The 23,191-nt window shown below is 32.1% G+C and overlaps 1 protein-coding gene across 1 annotated transcript in view; it reads right to left on the bottom strand.

The window, feature by feature from the left end:
• Nucleotides 1-23,191, bottom strand: part of KLHL1 (kelch-like family member 1) — a 215,918-nt gene that overhangs the window by 46,516 nt on the left and 146,211 nt on the right. Inside the window, exon 6 of the mRNA XM_004680304.1 lies at nt 11,854-12,040. Within this exon, the coding sequence (XP_004680361.1) occupies nt 11,854-12,040 (187 nt within the window). The remainder of the gene's footprint in view (nt 1-11,853; nt 12,041-23,191) is intronic.

Below are 23,191 nucleotides of genomic sequence, written 5' to 3'. Positions count from 1 at the left end.
ACTTTTTATTATTTTTTTAAAAGATTTATTTATTTATGCATACAGAACTGGGGTACAGGCCAGAGGTGCATGGGCGGTGATTCCCCAGAGACAGAGTAGGGAGCAGAACATGCTGACTGGTGAAGTACACTGCTGAGGGGAGCAGTGGCCAGTCAGGAGAGGTCTGCCGCACCATGTGGTCTCCTCTGGGACAGGTGGGGATGGAACTCATGCTGAGATGGCTTTAGCTTCTCAGTGCTGTGCTTTAACCTGCTTTGACACCAGAGAGAGCCCTCAATTACATCTTTAACATGTGTCCTTGCCCTGATATTTCTCATAGTGTTTAAAGAGATTAGAATATCCTCATTACCAGTATCTGTAAAGAACATCAGCTTTTGGAATATTTCATTTTATTTCCAAATATTAAGAGGTGCATGCACATAATTGTTTCAGTTTTACTACAGTGAGTAAGTGCCATGTGCCAGAAGTATTTAATGTTGATGAGTGTTTAGGATTAGGCTACACTCTGTACATAAACCAAAAGTCCAAAAATGGTAATTTTTTAAAATATCACTTATATTTCTAATAAAGCATCTGAACAATACACCTAAAGTGCTGAAATAAAAAATGATTTTTCTTAATCATATGTCTAATAAATGCATAATAATGTGAACTTAGATAAAATACACATAATTGTATTTTCAAAAGTTTAAAACCAGTACGCAAACATTTTTGCTATAGTATTTTGTTATAGATATAAAATGGAATACTTTTTCTTTTATATAGTTTGCTTTTATATAAAAAAAAACACTAATTAAGTGTACAACTATGCTCCCACATGATACCTATACTGGGACTTTCTGAGGCAAATTCATTTTCAGTTCTTCAATCTCTTGCTTACCCCAGAGAAATTGAGGTTGCCATTTGCATCATCATTCAGATCATTATCTCTCTCTTGGTGGGTACAGTTGCATTTCTTGAGCAATATGTGTAGTTAACTTGACTCTAGTGTAACAGAGTAAATTAAATGTGCTTTTTTCCCCTTTGGTATTTATTCATGAATTTTGCTCTAGCTATTAAATCATTTCATGGTGGGTGTATCCTAATGTGTATGGAGAATTATCTACAAGTGTACATTTCGATTCCTGAGCCACATTAGCACTGAACACATGGCCATGGGGGGGAAAAAAGTCTTTAAAGCATTAGACTAACTTTAGTGAAATAACTGACAAATTATTTGAAAATGTTGACATGTAGTAGAAATACTCTAAAGTCAAAGAATATTTTATATAAGAAATGCCAGGCAGGCCAGGTTGTTACCCAGTATGTAAAACATTTTTTTTTTATATTTATTTTTACATATTTCTTCATTTTGTTCATTTTCCATCTCAGTTGTAATCCCTGTGGACCACCAGTTCACCTGTGTGCCACCACCATAGTCCCATGTACCTTTCCCAATCCATTACCCTCTCCATCCCATAAAATAAATGTCTTTGGTGTATAGTGTTCATTGTTTTCCGTTTTTTTTAATTATTACAATTAATTTGTATAACTTTATAGAGGATTTTTTTTATGTTTTCCAGGCATATCTTTTAATGAACTGTGTGTCTTATAAAAGCTCATCTAGCTCTTGAAAATAAATGTCCCAAGACCAAAAAATTAAAACATATATAGCTATTTACATTTTTTTTAATAATAACCCAACAGGAACTATTCCAGCTGTCCAAAGGTAAATGGGTACAGAGATTGCTATTAAACAATTAAAAGAATGAACTATTGATATTCAAAACATGGATGAATCACAAAATATTACACTAATACACAAAAGCTCAAATGGCAAAAATATGCAGTTGCATTTATATGAAATTTAAGATTAGGAAAATTAAAATTAAAAGAAAAATAGAGGAGTAGCTGTATTTGGAGATGAGGAATTTGGGAATTAGGAAGAAGAGAGGTATGTGGGAATTTCTAGAATAATATTAATGTTTTCTACCTTGGTAAAAACTTTCAAAAACCAGTAAATATCAATAAACATCTTTAGGCCTCTGAGTTGAATAAGGTGGAGAATGGTAAGGGACAAAGGATACTAAGAAATGGTGAGGGGGAAAAAAAAAAGTGTAGCCGAGATTGCTAGCTGATACACCTCTTATTTCTGAAAACAAAGCTACCTGATCCTTTCTAACCACCCACCTACCACAGAAGTTATATCAACAATATGACCGAATTTTAGCCCATGGAATATGAGGAAGAATGGTATGGGTCACTTCCAAGATTATATGAAAACTTCTACTCAATATTTTACATGGCAGAATCTGAATATAGAAGAAACTTATGTCCCTAAATTATCATTTGAAGTAGAGAAATTTATCATCAATAACATCCATTATCTATGTAACAGAAAGAAGAAGTAGAGTTCAAAAAATGTGTGCTCTTCAATATGTTAATTTTATCTAAAGTTCTAAAATATTTAAAATAGTTAGTAATATTCAAGTTCTAGTGTCTTATATAATGTTTATTTAACTGAATAGTTTTTAAAATTTGATCAATGAATACAGAGATAATACATGGATAAATACTTGATAGGGCAAATGTAGCATAACATTCACAATAAAAACTAGATGATTATGTGGACATTCCATTATATGATTTTTTTAACATATATATGTTCGAACTTCATATTTTGGAAAAATAAATATGTTCAAAAACAGGTTGTTAATAAAACTAGGTCAATGTAATAAAATTGGTAAACACAGAAAGCTATAATATAGAAGAAGAAAAAGTAAGCCAAACTGGGGAAATATTAAAGTAGGGTTAGACAAACAAAGAAAAGGAAATAAAATGAGATAAACATTGAAGCATAAGCCAGCATATGTTTATGAGTAACACTGCAAATAGCACAGAACTTCAAATCCAAGGAAGAAAGCACTGAAATTTGATAAAGATTAAATTTAACATATCAAGGCTTTTATTATTATTATTTTGAAAGGACACATTTGTTAGACAATGGAGAAAGGAAAAAAGAGTCACCGCCCTCCCCCACCTCAGAGTCACAGGCAGGCATAGAGCTGTTGCAGCTGTCCCCTTGCAAAGGAAGGTTTGTGAAAAGCACTGAAGACATTTTCAACAGGGAAAAAAAATAGGAAAGCTGGTTAAATTTAGAAAGGTGAATGGAAAGGGATAGATATTGTGCTGGTAAAGAATATTTGATTCTATTTGGGTGGCTAGGGACCTAATTATTTTTTTTTTCATTATTTTGTTTTGTGTATAATGATCATGGTAAAAGTCATGGTAAATTGATTTGACAGTAGTGACCTGAATGGGTGAGATTAGAGAGACAGGAGATAGGGAGATAATAATCTAGTTTATTTGTTTGTTGTAAGAAGAAATAAATCCATTTCAGAAACACATGCATTATTCTAGACCTGCAGACAGAATGTGACAGATTTACTTTGCATTCTCTAGTGACAAGAAATAAGGGGATTAGATCTTCCTAGGAGAGACCCTTGCAGAGAGAAGTTTGCATATACATATTAAAAACACCTTCCACCCTATATTGAGACTCCTTCCATGAAATAAGATTCTTACCAAAAAAGCATTACTTATGGTGACATTATATGCCTTTGAAGATTTGAAAAGCAAACTTTAAATAGAATATTGCCTCTAACTAAATAATTTATCTCATAAGCAGCTTCAGCAGTGAAAGATACTATGAATCTGTATTTGTCTTTGGTACTTAAGCATTTGGGAATAATGATTTTTTTTTTAAATCAGTGACACATTTCTTAACTAATATATACTTCTAATCACTATCATATGTAAAATTTTATTTTTGTTTAAAAACAAAATTCACTGGAATAAATTTAGAGATCTAATTGGTCTTATTCATGAATTGTTTTTCATCCTATCTAGCAAGGTTCTGCAAGAGGTTGCATAGAATTAAAGGTTTTCATAGCCAAAAAGCAGATGGCCCAAAGTTATTAGCAAAAGAAAATACAGATAAGCAAAGCCACCTTCACTTAGGCAAGGCAGATCTATCTTTTCCTGATGATTATCTCAGAGCTAATCAGGAAATTTCAGAGTGATTGGTTTACGTTACATTTTTGGGAGAGGTGAAAGCTATCATTAAGTTAGTTAATAAGTCTTAGGGGAATCCCTCATGAGTGACTCCATTCTGCTATTTCTTTTGTTGTTTGTTTATACCACAAGTATGTTACAAGTATCTTATTGATCATTTTGATTTGGACAGAAGTTAAGAAATGCTCTTAATTTGCACCATTATGTTTTTATTCATAAATAGTGCATTAAGCTTTATAGTCAATGCTTCCTATACATTGATATTTGTACATTTTGTATAAACACTAAGGATAATCAAATATGTAGCAACTTAAATATAGTACATATTTACTGAAAACATACTATAAATAACAAACAAAAAAAGTAAAGTTCATGTCTTCAAATTGCTTGTAATTTTTAAAAGTGAATGAATGTATAGCTATAGAAGTATGCCAGTGGATGCATACTTGAGCTTGTAATACCTGCAAATGATTCATCAAATCTAAGAAATGCATCAACTTCTATTTAGAGTCAGGCATGAATTTGAATTACATTTGCTATCAGAAAAATGCAGGGAGATTTGATCAATTTGTTAGTGTATCATCACTACAAGTCAGTTCACATCTCTTGAACAATATCATTTAATACTTTTAGGTATAATTATTTTCTTTCTTAGAGATATAGAAAGTATATAGATTATAGTGTTACCAAATTTGTGAGTCCTCTGAATTCATTTAACTATGTAAATCTCAATGGTGTCTGCATTATTAATATGTAAAAAGTGAGGTTGCTAGTAGTGTCATTCTAAACAAAATACCTACTTTCCAAAAATTATAGAATGTAAGACAAGTGAAATCATCTATAGAGAAAAAGTCAGGATGGAAAAGGAAAAGGAGACTGTGTAGTGTTTCATAATAGAAGGCATGTTAAAGTGAATACTAAGTATTCAGTACCCATTGCAGATTGCAGCAATATTATTAATGCTTGCAATGTTAGACCTAAACAAAATTAAGAAAAAAAAAATCAAAAGCAAAATGAATAACTGAAAGAACAGTGAGCTGAAATCTGGGAGAGAGAGAGCTAAACCAAATACAAAAGCCAGCATGTCCATGGGGTAAATGCCCAAACTGATTTAAAAAATATGGAGCATCTGCCTAAGGTCTAACTCAGGTAGAATGATGAGTCAGGGCTTGGCATGGAGTTTGGAGCATTAGAGAGGGCTGACAGGTGGATCTTGGTTGTAAACAGCTCTTCTTTTGTGGAAGAAAACTGTGTCCTTCCTTCTCTTTCCTTTCTAGGCACTACTTTTATTAAAATTCCTTTAGACTTAGTCTGTTTTGTGTGCATCGATGGCCAGATCCCTGTAGAGTATGCAAGTTTGGGGTTTTACTAGGAACCCCACTGTCACATTTTAACACTTCAATTATAAGTCTTCACATATGACATACCTAGAGTTGTACCTAACCAACAGGACCAGCTTCACCATTCCAGTGATTTGCTAAACCAGTGCCTAATAATTAATTAGTTTCAGCTAAGTAGAAAAAAAGAGCTCACAGTTTCTGTATACTTGTAAAATTTTCTAGTGTATTCATTCGAAATACAATTCTCTCATAAAATCCCTCTTATTGGTGAATAAATCGCTTACTATTTATTTTTGCAGATTAACTTGATGTAATGGTCATATTTATAATGCTGAACGAGGTACACAAGATCTTAAGATAGAATCTGACACAAAATCATTATGAAAGATTGAATATCATTATTGAAGACATGCATATGTGAATATATAAAGAGTGGAGAGGAAAATACAATATTCTAAATTTTCATATCTGTAAAGTATCAATTTTTTCTGCACTAGGTTATACTTATTGTTATCAATCCCATGAGATATCAAATGAATCCCAGGAATTATCAAGTTGAACATGAATCCAGTGAAATAATTGCATAAATTCTTAATAGGGGATAATATGAATATGTCAACAGTTCCAAAAAGTCACAGTGAATAGTGCATATTGCGTTTTATTATTCTTAAACCATTCAGTCATGAAATGTGCATTCTAATTTTTTGCTCTAGTTTCTCTTATGATTTTTACCTTTTAATGTTTTCCTTTCCTTTGCCTTTGTAATTTTCAAGAAAAGAGAACACAAGTTTAAGATAAAATCTTAATGGCTATTTATAGTTAACCCAACTTAATAAGTGTTTCTACACTCTTTAAGCAGAAAAAGAAAGATAAAAATATAAAGGATTACCTTGAAAATGTCCTACTTGCTCTTTAAATCCCTTGAACACTGTATTTCTTTAAGTATCTGCTTTACCAAGAAAAATAAGTTTTTAGAACTTTGTTATTGTTAGATTTTAATCTAAGTATATGGAATATTTTTAATGTCCAATTTCTTTTGGGCTAAGGGTGTGGTAAAAGTTTCTATATGTTCTTTAGTTTATTTTCTACCTTATTGCTGATTTAAGTAGGAGCACCTTTTAAAACCTCTTGTACACTACTTTTAAATAAGTGTAACAATAACTAAATTCCCAATGCTATTAAATTCTAAAATGAGATTCAGAATCCCTAATACAATTCAATTTTTAATGAATAGTTAATCTCAAAACACTATGATAATGTTATAGAAATTCAGATGCTGGCAAGCATCATATTATTTTGTTCTATACCATTTATATTTGAAGTCATCAATTTTCAAAAAATCAAATTAGTCACAATTGAGGTTTTTAATAGTATTGTGCTTTTTGTATTAATACAGCTTTTTGCTCATTCCTAATCACCAATTAGCTAGATTGAATATTCTTTTATTTATTTCTTTTTTTAGTTTTACATGCAGATTTACAAATAGAATTGATTTTGTATAAACAATATGTAGATACAATGTTTTCTAAAAGTAAAATGCAACTTACTGGACCTTAAAATTGATTAATGTCTAAAACTGCTATCAATTTATGAAATCTAAGACTTGGCTATATGTACTTACTGAATGTCACTGAAGTCAGGGTATTTCCTTTTACAGTAAAATTAACTTGTTGCATTGTTTACAACAAAGTTTGCATGCTTTGGCTCTAAAGAGGTGGCGAATAATGTCACATGGTGTATGTTACTTGCTATCTATTACTCTCACACAGAACATATGGACTCAGGTTAAAAATACAGTCATGCTGGGGAGACATCAGGGGTTCCTTTCCAGACTACCATGAAACATCAGATAAAGTTTTTGATTTCCTAGTGTATATGAAGCTTATGTTTACACCATAGTAGATTTTATTTAGAATGTAGTATCATTGTGTCTAATATAACAATGTATAAAATTAAAAATTAATTTGCTAAAAATGTGCTGTCCATCAGCTGAGTCCTCTGCAAGTTATAGGCTTCAAGTAGATGACATTGTTTCCATGTTGATGGTTATTGACTGAGCAGAGTTGTGGCTGTTGAAGCTTGTGCTGCCTGTAGGAACATCTTAAAATAAAACAACAGTGAAGTTTTCCAGGTCAGTGGCCATTTTCTTTTGCAAAAATGATTTTGTTTCATGTAATTTGCAATAGAATATCTTTCAAAATTAGAGAAAATATTTTCTTTCTCTTCCTCTCCGTTATCAACTTAATTTATAAGTCCATTGACGTCATTTCAGTGCTGTATAATACATCTTTGCCAGACTAGATTCCAATCTCAAAAAAACTACTATATTTTTTCATTCATAAAAAACAACTCCTCATTGTTAAAGTATTACAATAAAATTGCAGCAATTCAGTCATTATCTTCAGATCCTACTTCTAATTTTCATTATTTTGCTATTTCTATCATGTGTGCATTTATTTGTTCCATTAAGTCTTGAAACTCTCAAATCCATCTATCATTATTAGAGTCAGTTTATGTCAAACTTCTATGAATACTGCTATTTTGATTTCCTCTCATGCATCACACATATTCTTAATGCCATCTACAATTGTAAACACCTTTCTAGAAGCTTTTTATATACTTTGCCCACAACCACCAGAAGAATCACTCTTTATGCCAGCAGTTACCTTTTGAAATTTCAATAACGAGATGAAATCAGAAGTATCCCTTGTTTCATAAACTGCATGTTGGATTTTGTGTTGGTAGGTTCCCTGTATATCTCCATGAGACAGTTTGTGGGTAACTAGTTGTACATGGAAATTAGCAAAACTATCCTGAACAGTATGCTTCAGTAGTGGACATATCATATTCAATAAAGCATGTTGTTAACAGAAGTGCTCTTCTTCTTGTCCCACTTATAGGAACTTGTCCCATTAACAGGGACTTCTTGTCCCATTTATTGATCATAGGAGTAGTAGACTTAGCATAATTCTCAAGAGCATTGACATTAACTTATCAATATCTGTATTAAACATCAACAGAGAGTCAAATTGTGATGTAAAATTGTGTGAACAGAATTGAAGTCAAGCATTGACTTGTTTTTGTCCATGAAAGTTCTAGAAAGCACATTCTTCTAATATAATACTATTTTGTCTGCACTGATAATCTGCTGTCCAATATAACCATCTTCATCTATGATCTCAGCTGGTTCTTCTGCATAACTTGCTCTTGCTTCTTCATCAGCATTTGCTGTTTCACTTGGCACTTTCATCTTGGTGGAAATAGCTTATTTCCTAAAGCTTCAAAGTTTTCAAATTTCTTATTTCACTCTTCACAGCCTTCATAGAATTCAAAAGATATGGCTTTGCTTAGCTTTGACTTAAGGAAATATTGTCGTTGGTCTGATCTTTCCAGGCCATGCAAATTTTTTCAGCAGTGAGAATTCATATGCTCACTGTAGAAAGATTTAATTTCCTTTAAGAATTTTTTCTTTGCATTCACCATTTGACTAACTGATTGGCATATCTCAGGAATACACATGTCAATTTCTATAAATGCTTATCTTTGGCAAATCTTTTGAAGTGATAGATGATTTCTAACTATCTTCTTCCAGATGTCATGCATATATTCATTGGTGATATCATCCCAAGCCTAAGCAAAGTTTTTCATGCAGTCATGAATATTGTAATCCTTCAGAATTGCATCAGTGTCTTCCTCAGTTGCAGCAGTAACCTGGACAGTAGACTCCTTCCCAGGCAGTAGGTTTTAAAAACTACTATATCTTCTTGACTTATGGTTTGGTCAAAAGAATGGTGTTAGAAGGAAGAACTGTCACCAATAATAAAAGAAGGATATTCCAGAGCATTATGAACAATAACCAGATTATGTAAGGTATTTTATGCATTGTACCATACTCTTTTATTTCTTTGCCATACAACTCAGGAGAGCAACTTGTAAGAGGAACTGTATAATCTATAACTTATTGCTGTGGTAGTCTACAAGAAGTATATGTTTATTTGATACTGTTGAAAGCCTTGAGCTTCTCACTGTGCCAGAATACTGTGCACAGAGGGTTTTAATTTGTGTCCCCAAGCAAGAATGTATTATGTCCTTTAAAGCCTTGAAAGCTGACAATGATTTAGTAATCCATTTTCAAAACCCAAAAAGTTTCATCAATATTGAATATTTTCTCTGGGAAGTTATTTTCCTCCACAATCATTTTATCTAGGATTTCAAAAAAAAAAAATCAGCTGCTTTACATCAGCATTTGTGGATTCATCACTCTTTAACATTTTTTGTAACGAATAATAATTTTTGATTCATTTAAATCACCCAGACCAATCATTTAATTCAACAGAACTGAGTCCAGCTTTTACTTCCAATGTTATGAATCAGATTTTGCTGCAGTAATAATTGACACTTATTATTTGTGATAATAGTTGTCTTAAAGGGGACACTTTTGTGGTTGATCTTCCATTCAGGTCATTAGAAGTCTCTTCATTTCTGATCTAGCACCTTCTCAAGTTTTTTTTTTTTGTTTTGTTTTGTTTTGTTAAATTTTCAGTGAAGGCAATCTTTAATATCTTCGATCTCTTTGTTCTTCTTCAAGATCATAGCTATGATGGAATGATACATGACACAGAAGCAATAATCATAAAGATTTTTCACTTTTGTAGTTCTCAATCACTTTTAATTCTATTTCCAGGCCAATAAATTGAAGTGGTGTCTTATTTGCCATATAAGCATTGAATTGTGTTTACTTAAGTAACATGATGAACAAGACTGTGAGATTAAATCAAGGTCAAAGGAAAGTGATGCTGTCAGGAGACCTGGTAAACACATGGTGCTGATGCTGGTGGAAAACGCTAGGACATCATGAGACAAAAGGAACTATGGGGCCACTGTCCTATTTAAGAAGTCCCTTGGGAAGTATAGCATAGTGATGCAGGACAGGGTTATAGAAACATCAAAAGTCACTGATTACTGACAGCCATAACATAAAATAATGAAAGGGCTGGAAATACTGAGAGATTAAGAAGATGTGATAAAGGGTAAAATTGCATATGCCACCAACCTTCAGTTGCCAAAGATGCAATATCGGTGATGTGCAGTGGAGTAAATTTCAATGAAACAAGTGCTATCTGTGGGTTTGTTTTCATGGCTTGCAAAATAGCTCTTTGGCACATAAATATAATTTCTTACTCTTTTTGCTCTGATTTATGTCTAATAAGATCATTCTTTTCTCACTTCCTTAAAATAGAAAATTATAAGCAACTTCCTTTATAAATAAACCCTGAAATACCCTCTTATATAATCACATATATTGAAGCAAAGAATAGATGGAAGGAGGGAGGGAAGAATAGAAAAACAGAGTTTAACTTATATCGCTAGCTCTTAAAGGGACAAATTATTTGCCCTATTAAACTATAGTTACATATATATATATATGTTAAAAACCTATTGCCCATTTAACTTTCTACTTAATAGACATCAACATTCTGATAAATAGAATTTTGTTGCAACAGCAACAAAAAACTAAATTAGTGAACACCATCTAATAGCCCTGGAAATCTTCTAGGCAGACCTAAGAAAACCACAAAATAAACAGGGAATATGTAGTTTTCTCTATTTATGGTATAAACTGTTTATATTTAGCTGCTATTTTGAAATCTATTTTAGTCATTTAAGTATGTTTTGCTGTTTCCTTCTGAATATGAAATAACAAAGTCCCTTTAATAGTTGTTGAAAATGTGATCAAACTAATGCTTCCAGGTGTTATTTTACATGAACACCAAATATGTTATGGATCATCACCTCACTTATTTAATACGAATGTGTGACAATTATAACATTTACATGCATACTGTTTCAAAATTTAAGAGCCACGTTAGAAAGATGGAAAAGAACAAATACTTGTGGAGATTATTCCACTAATTATAGAAAAGTAAAAGCAATACCTACAAATGTATGTGTTGATTTTTAAACCAATTATTTATTTTCTTGGAAAGGGCAAAATTGGTACAAACAATTAAATTTGTAAAATTTACTTGCCACAGTTACGTTTATTTGTAATGGTTTATTTATCTGCTTTGTGTTGATCTTTCTGACTTCTCTGAAACAGCTCTCTTATTCATGTTATTCTCAGCAAATATACTCCTGACAATTAGATTCCTTAATTTAAATTTGACATATAGTTAATAATGTAGCCAACCAACAATCTGATCTGTGTTTTCTCAGTACATTAAATTTCCTTTTCATTTCACAGAAGTCGGGTACATATATACAAATGATAAAGGGTGTGAAGATGAATGATAAACAGAATCCATGATTATAAATTGAAAATATAGGTGTTCTGTAAATATTTTCCTTAATCTTAAATCATAATGGAGAAAGCTAGCACTCATTGAGGATTATTGATATTATATAGAATGCAATATTAAGGCACAGATTGTATATTATATGTAGATATTGATTTGTATACCTTTGTTGTTATCCATTCCTCCTACAGCGTACAGAGTGCCAACTGTAGATTTTCTAGGCTTAGTTCTTGGACTTTGCATTAAAGTTCTTCTTTCAGGCAGTAGATGATATTTCATTGCTTCCAGAATGAGCTTTTGACATTCCAAATCATTCTTAAATAATGTATGATTTTCTAGGTCAGCCAATATCTGAAAAACAGATAATCATTGTTAATATTTTTTCTAGAAATGAGTACATGAGGCCAGTGGTTAAAATTTACAAACTTAATGGATATAATATTAATCCTATTTTGAAAGCAATACAGTATTTAAAAAAGAAATAGTTGCTTTGACAAATGATGATGAGTATAATGTAGGGTTCTGAAAAGAAGTGAAGTGAATTTGACATTAATCTAGTTATTATTTACTGTCATTTTGCTCAACAAAGTATAACGGAACTTCTAAATACCACCATTTTTTCATTGCCCGTCTAGTGGAAGCTATTTATAGATTCAATATATTGCTTATGTTAGCTATAAACATGGCTAGTACAAGAACTTAAACAATAACCTTCAAAAATTTAGGTCATAACAAATCTCTATCATAAATAATCACATATTTACTTTTAAAAGACTCAGGTACAGTTAAATTCCTTTCACATTAAAACAAAATTCTATTAAAAAATTGAAACAATTATCCATATAGTATGTAAGTACCCAAGCAGTTGAACATAAAACTGGCAGTTTAATAGGTTTAGTTAAAATAAGAAATGTAATATAAATATCCATCATGTAAGGAAACATAAAGACCAGACTTACTAAGTTATATTAAGCTTCTCTAAAGCTACTTTAGGTTTTCATCTTTACAATTCTTCTTTGTTTATTCTTTAAACACATCTAGATATTTATTTTATTTTCAAGTATACTTGCATAAATCTTTTTCTTGCATTCATTCAGCATAATACTTTTTTAAAATGAATAACAGTATTTCAAAAATAGTATACTGCTTAGAAATAGGCTCATGTTTATTGCCTAAAAATTAGATTTTGCTTTTAAACAAATGATGTACCTGTAGTATTCCCAATTGTGAATAATCATGGAGTAATTCCTTTAACCAAAAATATATATAACTTTGGAATTTCCTCAATATCTTCAGTATCATTATGCTTTTACACTTAGAATAATCATCGAATTCAACCTTATAAACTATTTGTATATTAAACCTAGAGGAAAGATTCTGTTATAATGTTTTGTTACGTAGAAGATAGAATTAAAAATATTCAAGATTCAATATGAAGAACAACCTAGAATATTTTAGCAATTCTAAAAATCCTATGGGCTTGTTCCTTGCATCCATATCACTTACGTAGTCACTTTGTACTAATAAAGCTATATCTGCAATATGTAACATGGTCACAACATATATAACTGTTTATATTATTTAGAACTAATATGAAAAAATCAAAATTCTTTACAAGTATTAAAACACTTATTTTCATTTCACATCTTTTAAAGATTAATTTGCTTTATTACCAGTTTCAAGTTGATTAGGAAGATACATGTAATTATTAACGTAATGCATTTGTTATATAAAATAAACTGTTGATGACTTTTAAATTGATCAATGCTAAACATATTTAGCAGCATAAAATATTGATGGACATCTTAATCATGTATGTGTACATCTATATAATGCATGTGTACATTGAAAAATTGCAATTTTCCAGAAATACTTACATGAATTTACATCAAATTTTTGTTAATACATGGATATTATGACCTGAAAGTGTTGCTTTATTGAATTACAGTGTGCTATTTAAGCATTAGATTCTGCATTAATTTTCTAATCACTGAAAAGGAAAAAGAATAAATTTTCATATCAATCCAATGATTTTAATTTTATATCATGTGTCAATAAAACTGTATTTTTCCAAAAAGCATTTCATTTTTGTATTTCTTATTTTAAATATTATTTACTACAGTAGCATTGATTTGCAAAATATTTTTAAAAAGCTTTATTCATTTATGCATATAAGATCTGGGGTAAGGGCCAGAGGTGTCTGGGTGAGAGGATTCACCAGAGACAGTGGGGAACAGAACAGGCAGATCTACGGAAATATATTGCTGAGGGGAGCAGCGGATGAGACAGGAGAGGTCTGCTGTGACATGTGCGTCACCACCCGGGCCTGCGATTAAACTCCTGCTGCAGTGGCTGCAGACAGCTTCATCATTGATTTGCAATAGATATATCTAATTACACACAGACAAAGCAACAGAACCTTCTTTCTGCATTCTCCTTCCCACATTCCACTTCTTGTAATGTTGATTTTCATTCAGATTTCTTGGATTTGTTCTCTTTCTTTAATTTCTTTAAATTTAACATGTGAGTAAAATCATCTGGTATTGATTGTTCTCCTGCTGATCTATTCTTTTTAGCATAATCTGCTCCATTTCTATCTATTGATTATTATTGATGACAAGAGTTCATTTTCTATTTTTAAATACTGAGTAGTATGTCATTGTGTATATACTCCACATATTTATTTGTATTTTTATTTTAAATATTTATTTATGCATACAGAGCTGGAGTACAGGCCAGAGGTACAGGGGTGGTGAAAGCTTCATCAGACTCAGAGTGGGGAGCAGAACAGGCCAAATGACAAAGTACACTGCTGAGGGGAGCAGCGGGCAGGTCAGGAGAGGTCTGCAGTACTGTGCAGATCACCTCCCAGGCGGGGTATGGAATTTGCACCTATGCAGCTGTGGCCAGCTTGCAATGCTGTGCCCTAACCCTTTCCACCACCAGGGAAGGCCCACATCCTTTTTTTTTTTTTTTTTTTATACACTCATCTTTTCTTGGGCACTTAGACTGTTTACTTAACTTGGCTGTTGTCAGGATACTCTACACCAACTTGCATGTATAATGTCCTAACATTGTAACTATTTTTTCTCATATAAACAAATAAAATCAGATACATAGATTTACTTGTTTTTAGACCTGCTCTTAACACAGAGAAGGGATACAACTCTAATTTTCCAGTTGAAATCAGAAAATATTTACATTGTATAAATTTGTGTTATAGTCTTGAAAGACAAATTAATGATATTATAAAAATTACACCAGCATTATCCTCTAGCGTCAGTGGCTATTACTTATGTAAGAAAAATATGCATGTAAGAAGACATATTCTGGCAGGTAAGGTACGAGTTAGAATCAATACAAGGCATAGTAAATACATACACATAGGCCTTTTATCTGGGTAGAGAGTCCATTAGAAAATGGAATGTAATATTTAGATACTTAAAAAGATAAATTTAAACCTACAATGAACAAAAGAAAATATGCACTCTCTAATTCTGTATCCTTGGGCTACAAAGGTTATGAAAACATTCTCACATTCATAACAGTGACAGAATTTCATATACTTTATATTACTTCATAATATTTCAAACTTTTGTTTTGCTACTGGGTATGTGCTCAAAAAAAAAAAAACTCACAGAATTGAGTCTATAAAACAAATTTGATTCCTATTAGAAGTGACAACCCTTAGAAAGCATGTGACGGTTTCCTATATAGACTTGCAAGTCTTCTGCTTGAAAAATGAATAAGATAAATGATAAAATATCATCATATACTGTAAGCTGCAGGAGAAAAAAATCAACTCAATAGGTCAGATATAAAATAAATATTTTCCAATACTTTTACTAAGCAATTTCTAAGACATTCCCATGGGAAACAATATTCCAAAGGCACCTCACTGTTAAATAACTCCAGATCTTATTTAATAGGATAAGGTGCTGGTGAAAGAAGAGAGGTCAGTTTTCACAGAACTTGGTCATGACAAAACAGATGTCGAGCTGGTAGGGCCATCCCATTTCTCAAGGGAAAACATGCACTCTGTCAGGTTTCGAGATTTTTGCCTCATATTTTCTCCTTTATAGATACTGTTTTCAAAACAGAGAAGGAAAATGGACAATTACACTGAAAATTTGGTGCTGTTTAGTTGGTTCACTAGTACTCAAAAGAATTTCATCATTACCTGTGTATCTGCAGTAACTAAAAACACCTACAAGTGTGTAAGAGAAAAGATCTCAGCTGTAACCAGAGTTTCAGTGTGCATACTGAAAACAGCTTATTGATATGAGTAGATACATCCTCAGATTATATTTATAGTCATGTTAACATCAATTGAAAATAATTTTGCCAGGGGTTGGAATCCTGAAATTTTATACAACTTCAGTATCTTTTAGTGCTTTTTTCTGGCATCACCACCATTCTGGCCAAGCCATTAGAGCTTGTTATATTATTGTTTACATAAATGAGAACAGTTGATTTTTTTTCCTCATCTAATGTTCTCATTTCAAAAGGAAAACACAAATTACTGACATACTAAGCCTTACATCAGATACATCTGAATGATTCCTGCTCGTTTATTTGAGGAAACAAGAAAAAACAATATTTGAAATCAGGAGCAGGTTCATTAATTTTATTCTGAATACAGAAATATTTGATTGCCTTAAGATGAAAAATAATTGGGTAAGCTGGCAGTACAAATACAGAAAAATAATGACATGATCAAAACAAACAGAGCTCAAAAAATTACTCAAGTGATATTTCTTATTAGCCACAAGTGCAATGGGCTTTATGCTGCTATAATTTATGATCACATTTTATTTAATTTGTACTTGCTGTTCCATAGGTCATTTGAAAACAAACTTTCTACAACTTAAATAAGATTCCATTGTCATGCATCGACATAGACAGCATCCCAAATAGTGGGCTCTGGACCTCCCTTGCATGCATGAATTTACTCGTTTTGTTCCTTTATGTAACACATGAGTGAAATCTCACATTGTGTATTTTTTTCCATCTGACATTTCACTAGGTCTATTATTTTTGGTCTATCCACATTGCTGTAAATGACAGAACTTTATTTTTTACTTATATTGCATGGATGAGTAGTATTTAATTGTCAGCACCTATTTCGTGTCTGGTCCTATAGTTGCTTCTGAAAACTTGAGTTTCTCCCATCATTAATCTGTTCTTCTCAAGCTCACCCTCTTCCCTAACTCAAAGAAAACCTTCCTTAATTTACCTATGTCTAGGCTATATTCCAAGACATGTATGTATATTTTTCTTATTTTGCAAGGTATTATTAAACATCCTCAGAATAGCATGCCAAAATTTCTAAAATACAACTTACTTAGTTACTACTCTTCCTAGTATCTAAGCACACATTAGTCTCTGTTATATATTTTAGCTCTTTTGATCTCTTTTCTTCTAACTAGAACATATCCTTACAAAAAAAAAATACTGGTAGTATTATTATCTTCCTCTGGGACTCCTCTTGAAACATAACCCAATCTTGAGAGTCCTGCTTAATTTTTATTGCTTTCATGAAGATTTACCTAATTGCTGAGATTGCAATTGGTGTAATTAGTTTTGATAAGAATAATACTTAAAGCAGCAGTTATCTGTATAATCACTAAGGGTTACATACAAATACTAAGTTTAAATATGTAGTAACCAGAAAATGTGGCTAGAACTCTCTGTTGGATACCACTAACAGGATTATAGATTCCTAGAAATTGCATAATGACTATCTGATTGATTGCTTACTATCATTACAGTATCTATTAATTTATTTTAAATAATTTATTCAGTATTGATATCTGAAAATATATAGGCAGGAATATATTCAATACCACATCTTAAATTGGTGCAACAATTAATCATCTTCATTAATATTTATAATCTTTCAGAAACATTTTAATAACCAAATCTAAATGTCTACATGACTTATCCCAGATGTAGTTGAAGAAATGCTTATCTCTAGTCATTATTAATAACAAAACTCCAATACACAAAAAATCCAGGGTCCTGGACATTACTGTATGGTGATTTGACTCTTCATTAAGATGAGTGAGTTAAGATGGTCTGCTGATTATTGAAACACATACATGCAAATTTGAATTTTGCCATACTTTCTCCTAAGTTAACTTAAGATTCTATTACTTACTTATCTTATGTATTTCTTTACTTACATTTGTAGTTTGTTACTTCTTTTTAAACTGATTCAAGCTATTTTGTAAAAAAAAAAAAAAGCTATAATCAGATATTTCTCATTGATAAAGTTTCTTCTTTTAGCAGTCAAGCTTAACATCTCCTCATCAAAATTGTTTAATAAAATACTGCCTATGGCCCTTTCCACAGTTCTATTTTCTTTCCAAATAAATTTTACTGATTGATATTCTTAACTCATTTTTTTTAATTTTGAAAAAAATAATTTGATTATTGTCTGCAGTATAAGCAATCATTTGAAAAAGTCAATCTATGCCTATACAATGACCTTAAACACATGCATTCGTTACTTGCTGTGTTGCTGTCTGTTTTATTTCTCTTCTATATGTGTTGTGTGCACATGTGTGTATAAAAACAACAATTATTTCCAGCATCTCTGGTGGTACAGGTACATTCTCAAGCTACCGCTAGTCATGTGACCTGAGTTGCAGAAGGACCACAGAGCTAACCCATATAACACAGCAGAGCTCACCAGTCTCACCCGCTGTTCCCCTCAGCAGTGTATTTCAGTAGATCTGGCTGTTCTGCTCCCCACTCTGTCTCTGGTGAATCATTTAACCCTCTGCATCCCTGGGCTGTACCCCAGCTCTTGTATGCATAAATAAATAAAATTCATCTGAAAAAAAGAAAAATATTTCCTATTTTTTAATTCAAGCTTTTTGCTCACTGTACCTCCAGATTAACCTTTTATTTTGAAGACTGTACTTTACTACATCCCACATGAACAATTTCTTTTCTTTACTGTATCTTTTGAAACATTTATTTATGTATTTATACATTTATACATTTATGCATGTAAGAGCTGGGGTACAGGCCAGAGGTATGGGTGTTGGTTGTGGGAGGATCCACCAGAGACAGAGTGGGGAGCAGAACAGGCAGATCTACTGAAATACACTGCTGAGGGGAGCAGCAGGCGAGACAGGAGAGGTCTGGCACGACATGTGGGTCAGCTCCCTGGCCGGGGATGGGACTCATGCTGCAGTAGCTGCCTATAGCTTGATGGTGCTGAGACTTAAGCCCTTGTTGCCCCCAAGGAAGCCCCTGTATTGTATTTTAAATTGATTTTGTTCACCTTGAATTACCTGCTTCTTAGTTGAAAGTATTTGTTTTACCATTTTTTCCCCATAAACTTTTAGCAATGTATCTGTCTTTTTGTATATAAATGAATCTCTTTAGGACTGAAACTTGATCTGTAGTTTCTGTTATTCATGATTTAGTGCTTCATTGCTTCCACTTAGTAGTTGCTAATAAAATAAATACTGTCCTTATTTAACTTTGAACTCTTTATAGATTGAATTTTCAGTCCTAAATATCAACTATTTGAACTACAAATTTGAAATTTAGTGGAGTATGAATTTAATAATGTTATTTGTATCTTATTTTACAGAGAATAGATGTTAAGTACTGTTTAAATGTGTGTAGATTTGTCACGAGAAACTGTTATTTGCATTTAAGTTTCTTTTAGCTCTTTCAAAACTTATTTTGATTGGAAAATACAGACAATAGCAATTTGGAAGTCATCTTTGCTCTCTTAAAAATCATAGAAACTCAAAACTGAAAAATAAAGTCACATTGAAACATTGAGTTTGTGTATCTATATACTACTTACCAAGACTAACAAGATCAGTCTCCTGAGGGGGAAAAAACTGTTATCATTCAATTATTACTATGTGGTTAAATTTACTTATGTCTTTTTTTAAATTTACTTATATCTTACATAAATAATTATATTTCAACACTAGCTTTTGTTATTTGAAATTAATGGACTGCATTTTAGCCAAATAGGGAACACCAATAATCACAACCACAATTCAAACTATTTTGTGATAAATAAAATACTCCTGAAATAATAAAATGTAATTGAAATATTCAGTGTTATTCTGCCTTTCTGTAGGGCATTCTTATACAAATATTTCCTGACTAAATAGGAAACACAACCCCCACAGATTAACTGTAGCTAACCTGTTGATACAGTAAATATAAGTGCCAGCCTCCAGAATAACTTCCTTGAAAGGTATGAATCTGCAGGTGACCTATACACTGTACCCAGAAGTTATTACTGTAGGTTTGTAAAGGACATCTAGTACAAGAAAGTTTGAGGGGCTCCCTGGTGGCATAGGGGTTAAAGCCAGTGCTATCAAGCTATTGGCAGCCACTGTAGCAGGAGTTTGATCCCCAGCTGGCCAGGGAGCTGACCCACAGGGTGCAGCAGACCTTGCCTGTCTCTCACACTGCTCCCCTCAGCTGTGTATTTCAGTAGATCTGCCTGCCCCCACTCTTGTCTCTGGTGAATCCTCTAACCACCTCAGCTCTGACTTGCATCCCAGCTCTTATATGCATAAATAAATCTTTTTTTAAAAAAAGATTGCGAATGCTTTCTCTGCTTCTTCTATATTTCATCTCAGATAATTTAATTATGATATAAAAATTCAAATAATACTCATGGAAGTTCTTTGATACAAATTTACAGAAAAAAATGAAGAGACTACATTTCATTATAATTTAGAAAATTGGATATCCCAATTTTGGTCATGATGTGGACCTAATAATATGCATTTTTTGTTTTGTTTTGCTTTAGCCTGTCTCAAATACCTTTAAGTAAAAATCTTTTTTTTTTATTTCTCTCACACTAATTATAAGGTATCAGTCAGTTTTTTACTCCCCTCATTTCATGAAGAGAAGTTGGAGAAAGAATTTTAATCACTGCATATTTGCAGATTTCCAACTTTCTTTAGATTTACTCTGATCAAAGCTTAACATACTTCTTTTGATCATCATCAGTAAAATAAGTTCCTGTGAAAACATCAAGGTGGATGCATCTTGCAAGTCAATAAGGGATTAAAATGATTCTCCTAAAGCCAATTCCACTGGGCAAACACCATGTCTGCAGAGTTGCTAAAGTTTGGTTATAAAATGAATTGTTCAAATATCTTAACTGAACAAACTTCAGGAATAGGAAAATATAAAGTTATTATTTTTAATACAAAGAGCATGAAAAATATTGGAGTACATCAAATCCTATGGCAGAAATTGGTATGTAAAAAGTTATGTATCAGTTCCTTAAATGATTTATAAACTAAATCATAGAAATGAAGTAGCTAATAGAGTAATTTACAATGTAATATATACAGTAATGGTACATATGGTTATCTTTTCTACCAGAGTTAACAGAATTATATTAACCTGCAATGAGAAGTCTATAAAATTTTCACCTATGAGCCCATTTTCATTTTTAAAATAGAGTTATCATTAAATCATTCAGTCTTACATTCCTTATATATAACCTTCCTGGAGTTGCATAACATTTTGACAGTCATTGCAAGAAATAACTTTTATCATTTTAATATGTGGACATATACTGAAAGATAATTGTTTTAAAGTGGTATTCACTACATCCAACAATTCCATTTCTGAGTATTTGTCTTAAGATGAAAAAAATAACTTGGAAAGTTATCTGCAATCCCAATTTAATTGCAGCATTATTTACATGAATTAATATATGCATTCATCCATAAAGAAAATGTGATAGAGAAGCATCTCCACTTAACATTATAAATTTATGTAAGCATCTTTTTTTATTACAAAAGTTTATTTTTACATCATTTTGTACATTTAGCATCTTTTTTTTTTTAAAGATTTATTTATTTGAGCATATAGAACTGGGGTACAGACCAGAGGCTCAGGGGCGGTGAGAGGCTTCACCAGAGACAGAGTGGGGAGCAGAACAGGCAGATGGATGAAGTACACTGCTGAGGGGAGCAGCGGGCGGGTCAGTAGAGGACTGGCCACGCCATGTGGTCACCTGCAGGGCAGGCGGGAATCGAACTCATGCAGAAGTGGCTTTAGTTTCTCAGTGCTGTGCTTTAACCCGCTGCGCCACCAGGGGAGGGCCTAGCATCTTTTTTTTTAATAGCAATATCTTAGGGAAGAAATGTGAGAGGGATGAAACCCTTTGAGAGGGAACAGAGAGTCTTAAGTAAGGGCTTAGAATTTCCAGTGTACAGAATAGTTGTTGGAATGTCATAGCTGTATATTTTTCTAATATATATTTTTTTCTAATTATCAAAATTTTCTAAAACCAAGTACAAATTTTTCTGCCATCATAACGAATAGAAGCTTAGAGACAGGATGCTATCCATTTTGAACAGTAATTGTCTTCTCTTTATAGAAATAAGAGTTGAGTCATTAATTTAAACATCTAGGAGATGACTTAAGTGATTTGTGCAATAGACATTTATCATTTTCATACTGCTTTAGAGGTACTGTCCTAGGAACATAAACATAAACAAAATTAACAAAATTATTTTCTGAAATGTGTTAGAATTTACTAAGGAGATGTAACTGTAATAATATAACTTAGTCTGCTATTAGAAAGATGACTGAATTATGTCTAATATTATGCATTTTTATATAAAAATTATATAAGTAACAGCTAAGTATGCAACAGAGCTTCCCTAGTTAAATTTAACCAAATAAAATAAAAAATAGTAATATGACAGATTAATGTCAGTAAACCACCAACCTATCAGTAGAGTGTGTTTTGTATCAAAAAAATACAGTTCACCTTCAAGTTAGCACATACTAAGTCACAGCATATTATGAGTACACAAACTAATCTTTGGAATAATGTCAGAACCAAAACCAGAAAAGCTCAATGTAAGGCTTAAGCCACACCCTCTATAGTACACTGTAGATCTGCATTGATTCACTCAGTACTCATGCACTGAACTATTTATTTGGTTGAGATCAGAAATACTCTAGCCTCTAGTTTGAATTTATTTAGTGTGTTTGTATGTGACAGGTAAATTTCTGCTTAAAGCAGTGATAGGTTTAGTCACTAAGAGTAGCAATAAATCTAACTCAAAGTGTGCATCAATAAATACATTGATTCAAAGTCTATTACAAGTCAACCCCATAGTAGGAGCTACTGAGAATGCAGTAGCAGGAAAAACAGTTTCTTTCTACATAATGTACAAAGTCTATCTGAAGAAAAATATATATTTAGAACAACCTAGCAGAAAATAAGCATATGTACATACTAAGCTTTCTTTTATCTAACATGTGCTTCTGACTCAATTTTCTAGGGCAGCATTATCAGAAAGAAAGCTAGTGACTCCTCATACACTCTTAATGAGAATGGGGACAGGCCCCGCCCCAATAGAAAATAATATAGATTTTTCTTAAAGCATTAAAGTACATCTACCATACAATCTAGCAAGCCCACTTCTTGATGTATCTCTCCAAGAATATAAAAACATTAGTTTGAAGGGACATACACAC

This window comes from Condylura cristata, unplaced genomic scaffold, assembly GCF_000260355.1.
Source record: "Condylura cristata isolate star-nosed mole 26May11 unplaced genomic scaffold, ConCri1.0 scaffold00010, whole genome shotgun sequence".
Classification (NCBI taxonomy): domain Eukaryota; kingdom Metazoa; phylum Chordata; class Mammalia; order Eulipotyphla; family Talpidae; genus Condylura; species Condylura cristata.
This window is presented reverse-complemented; position numbering and strand designations above follow the sequence as displayed.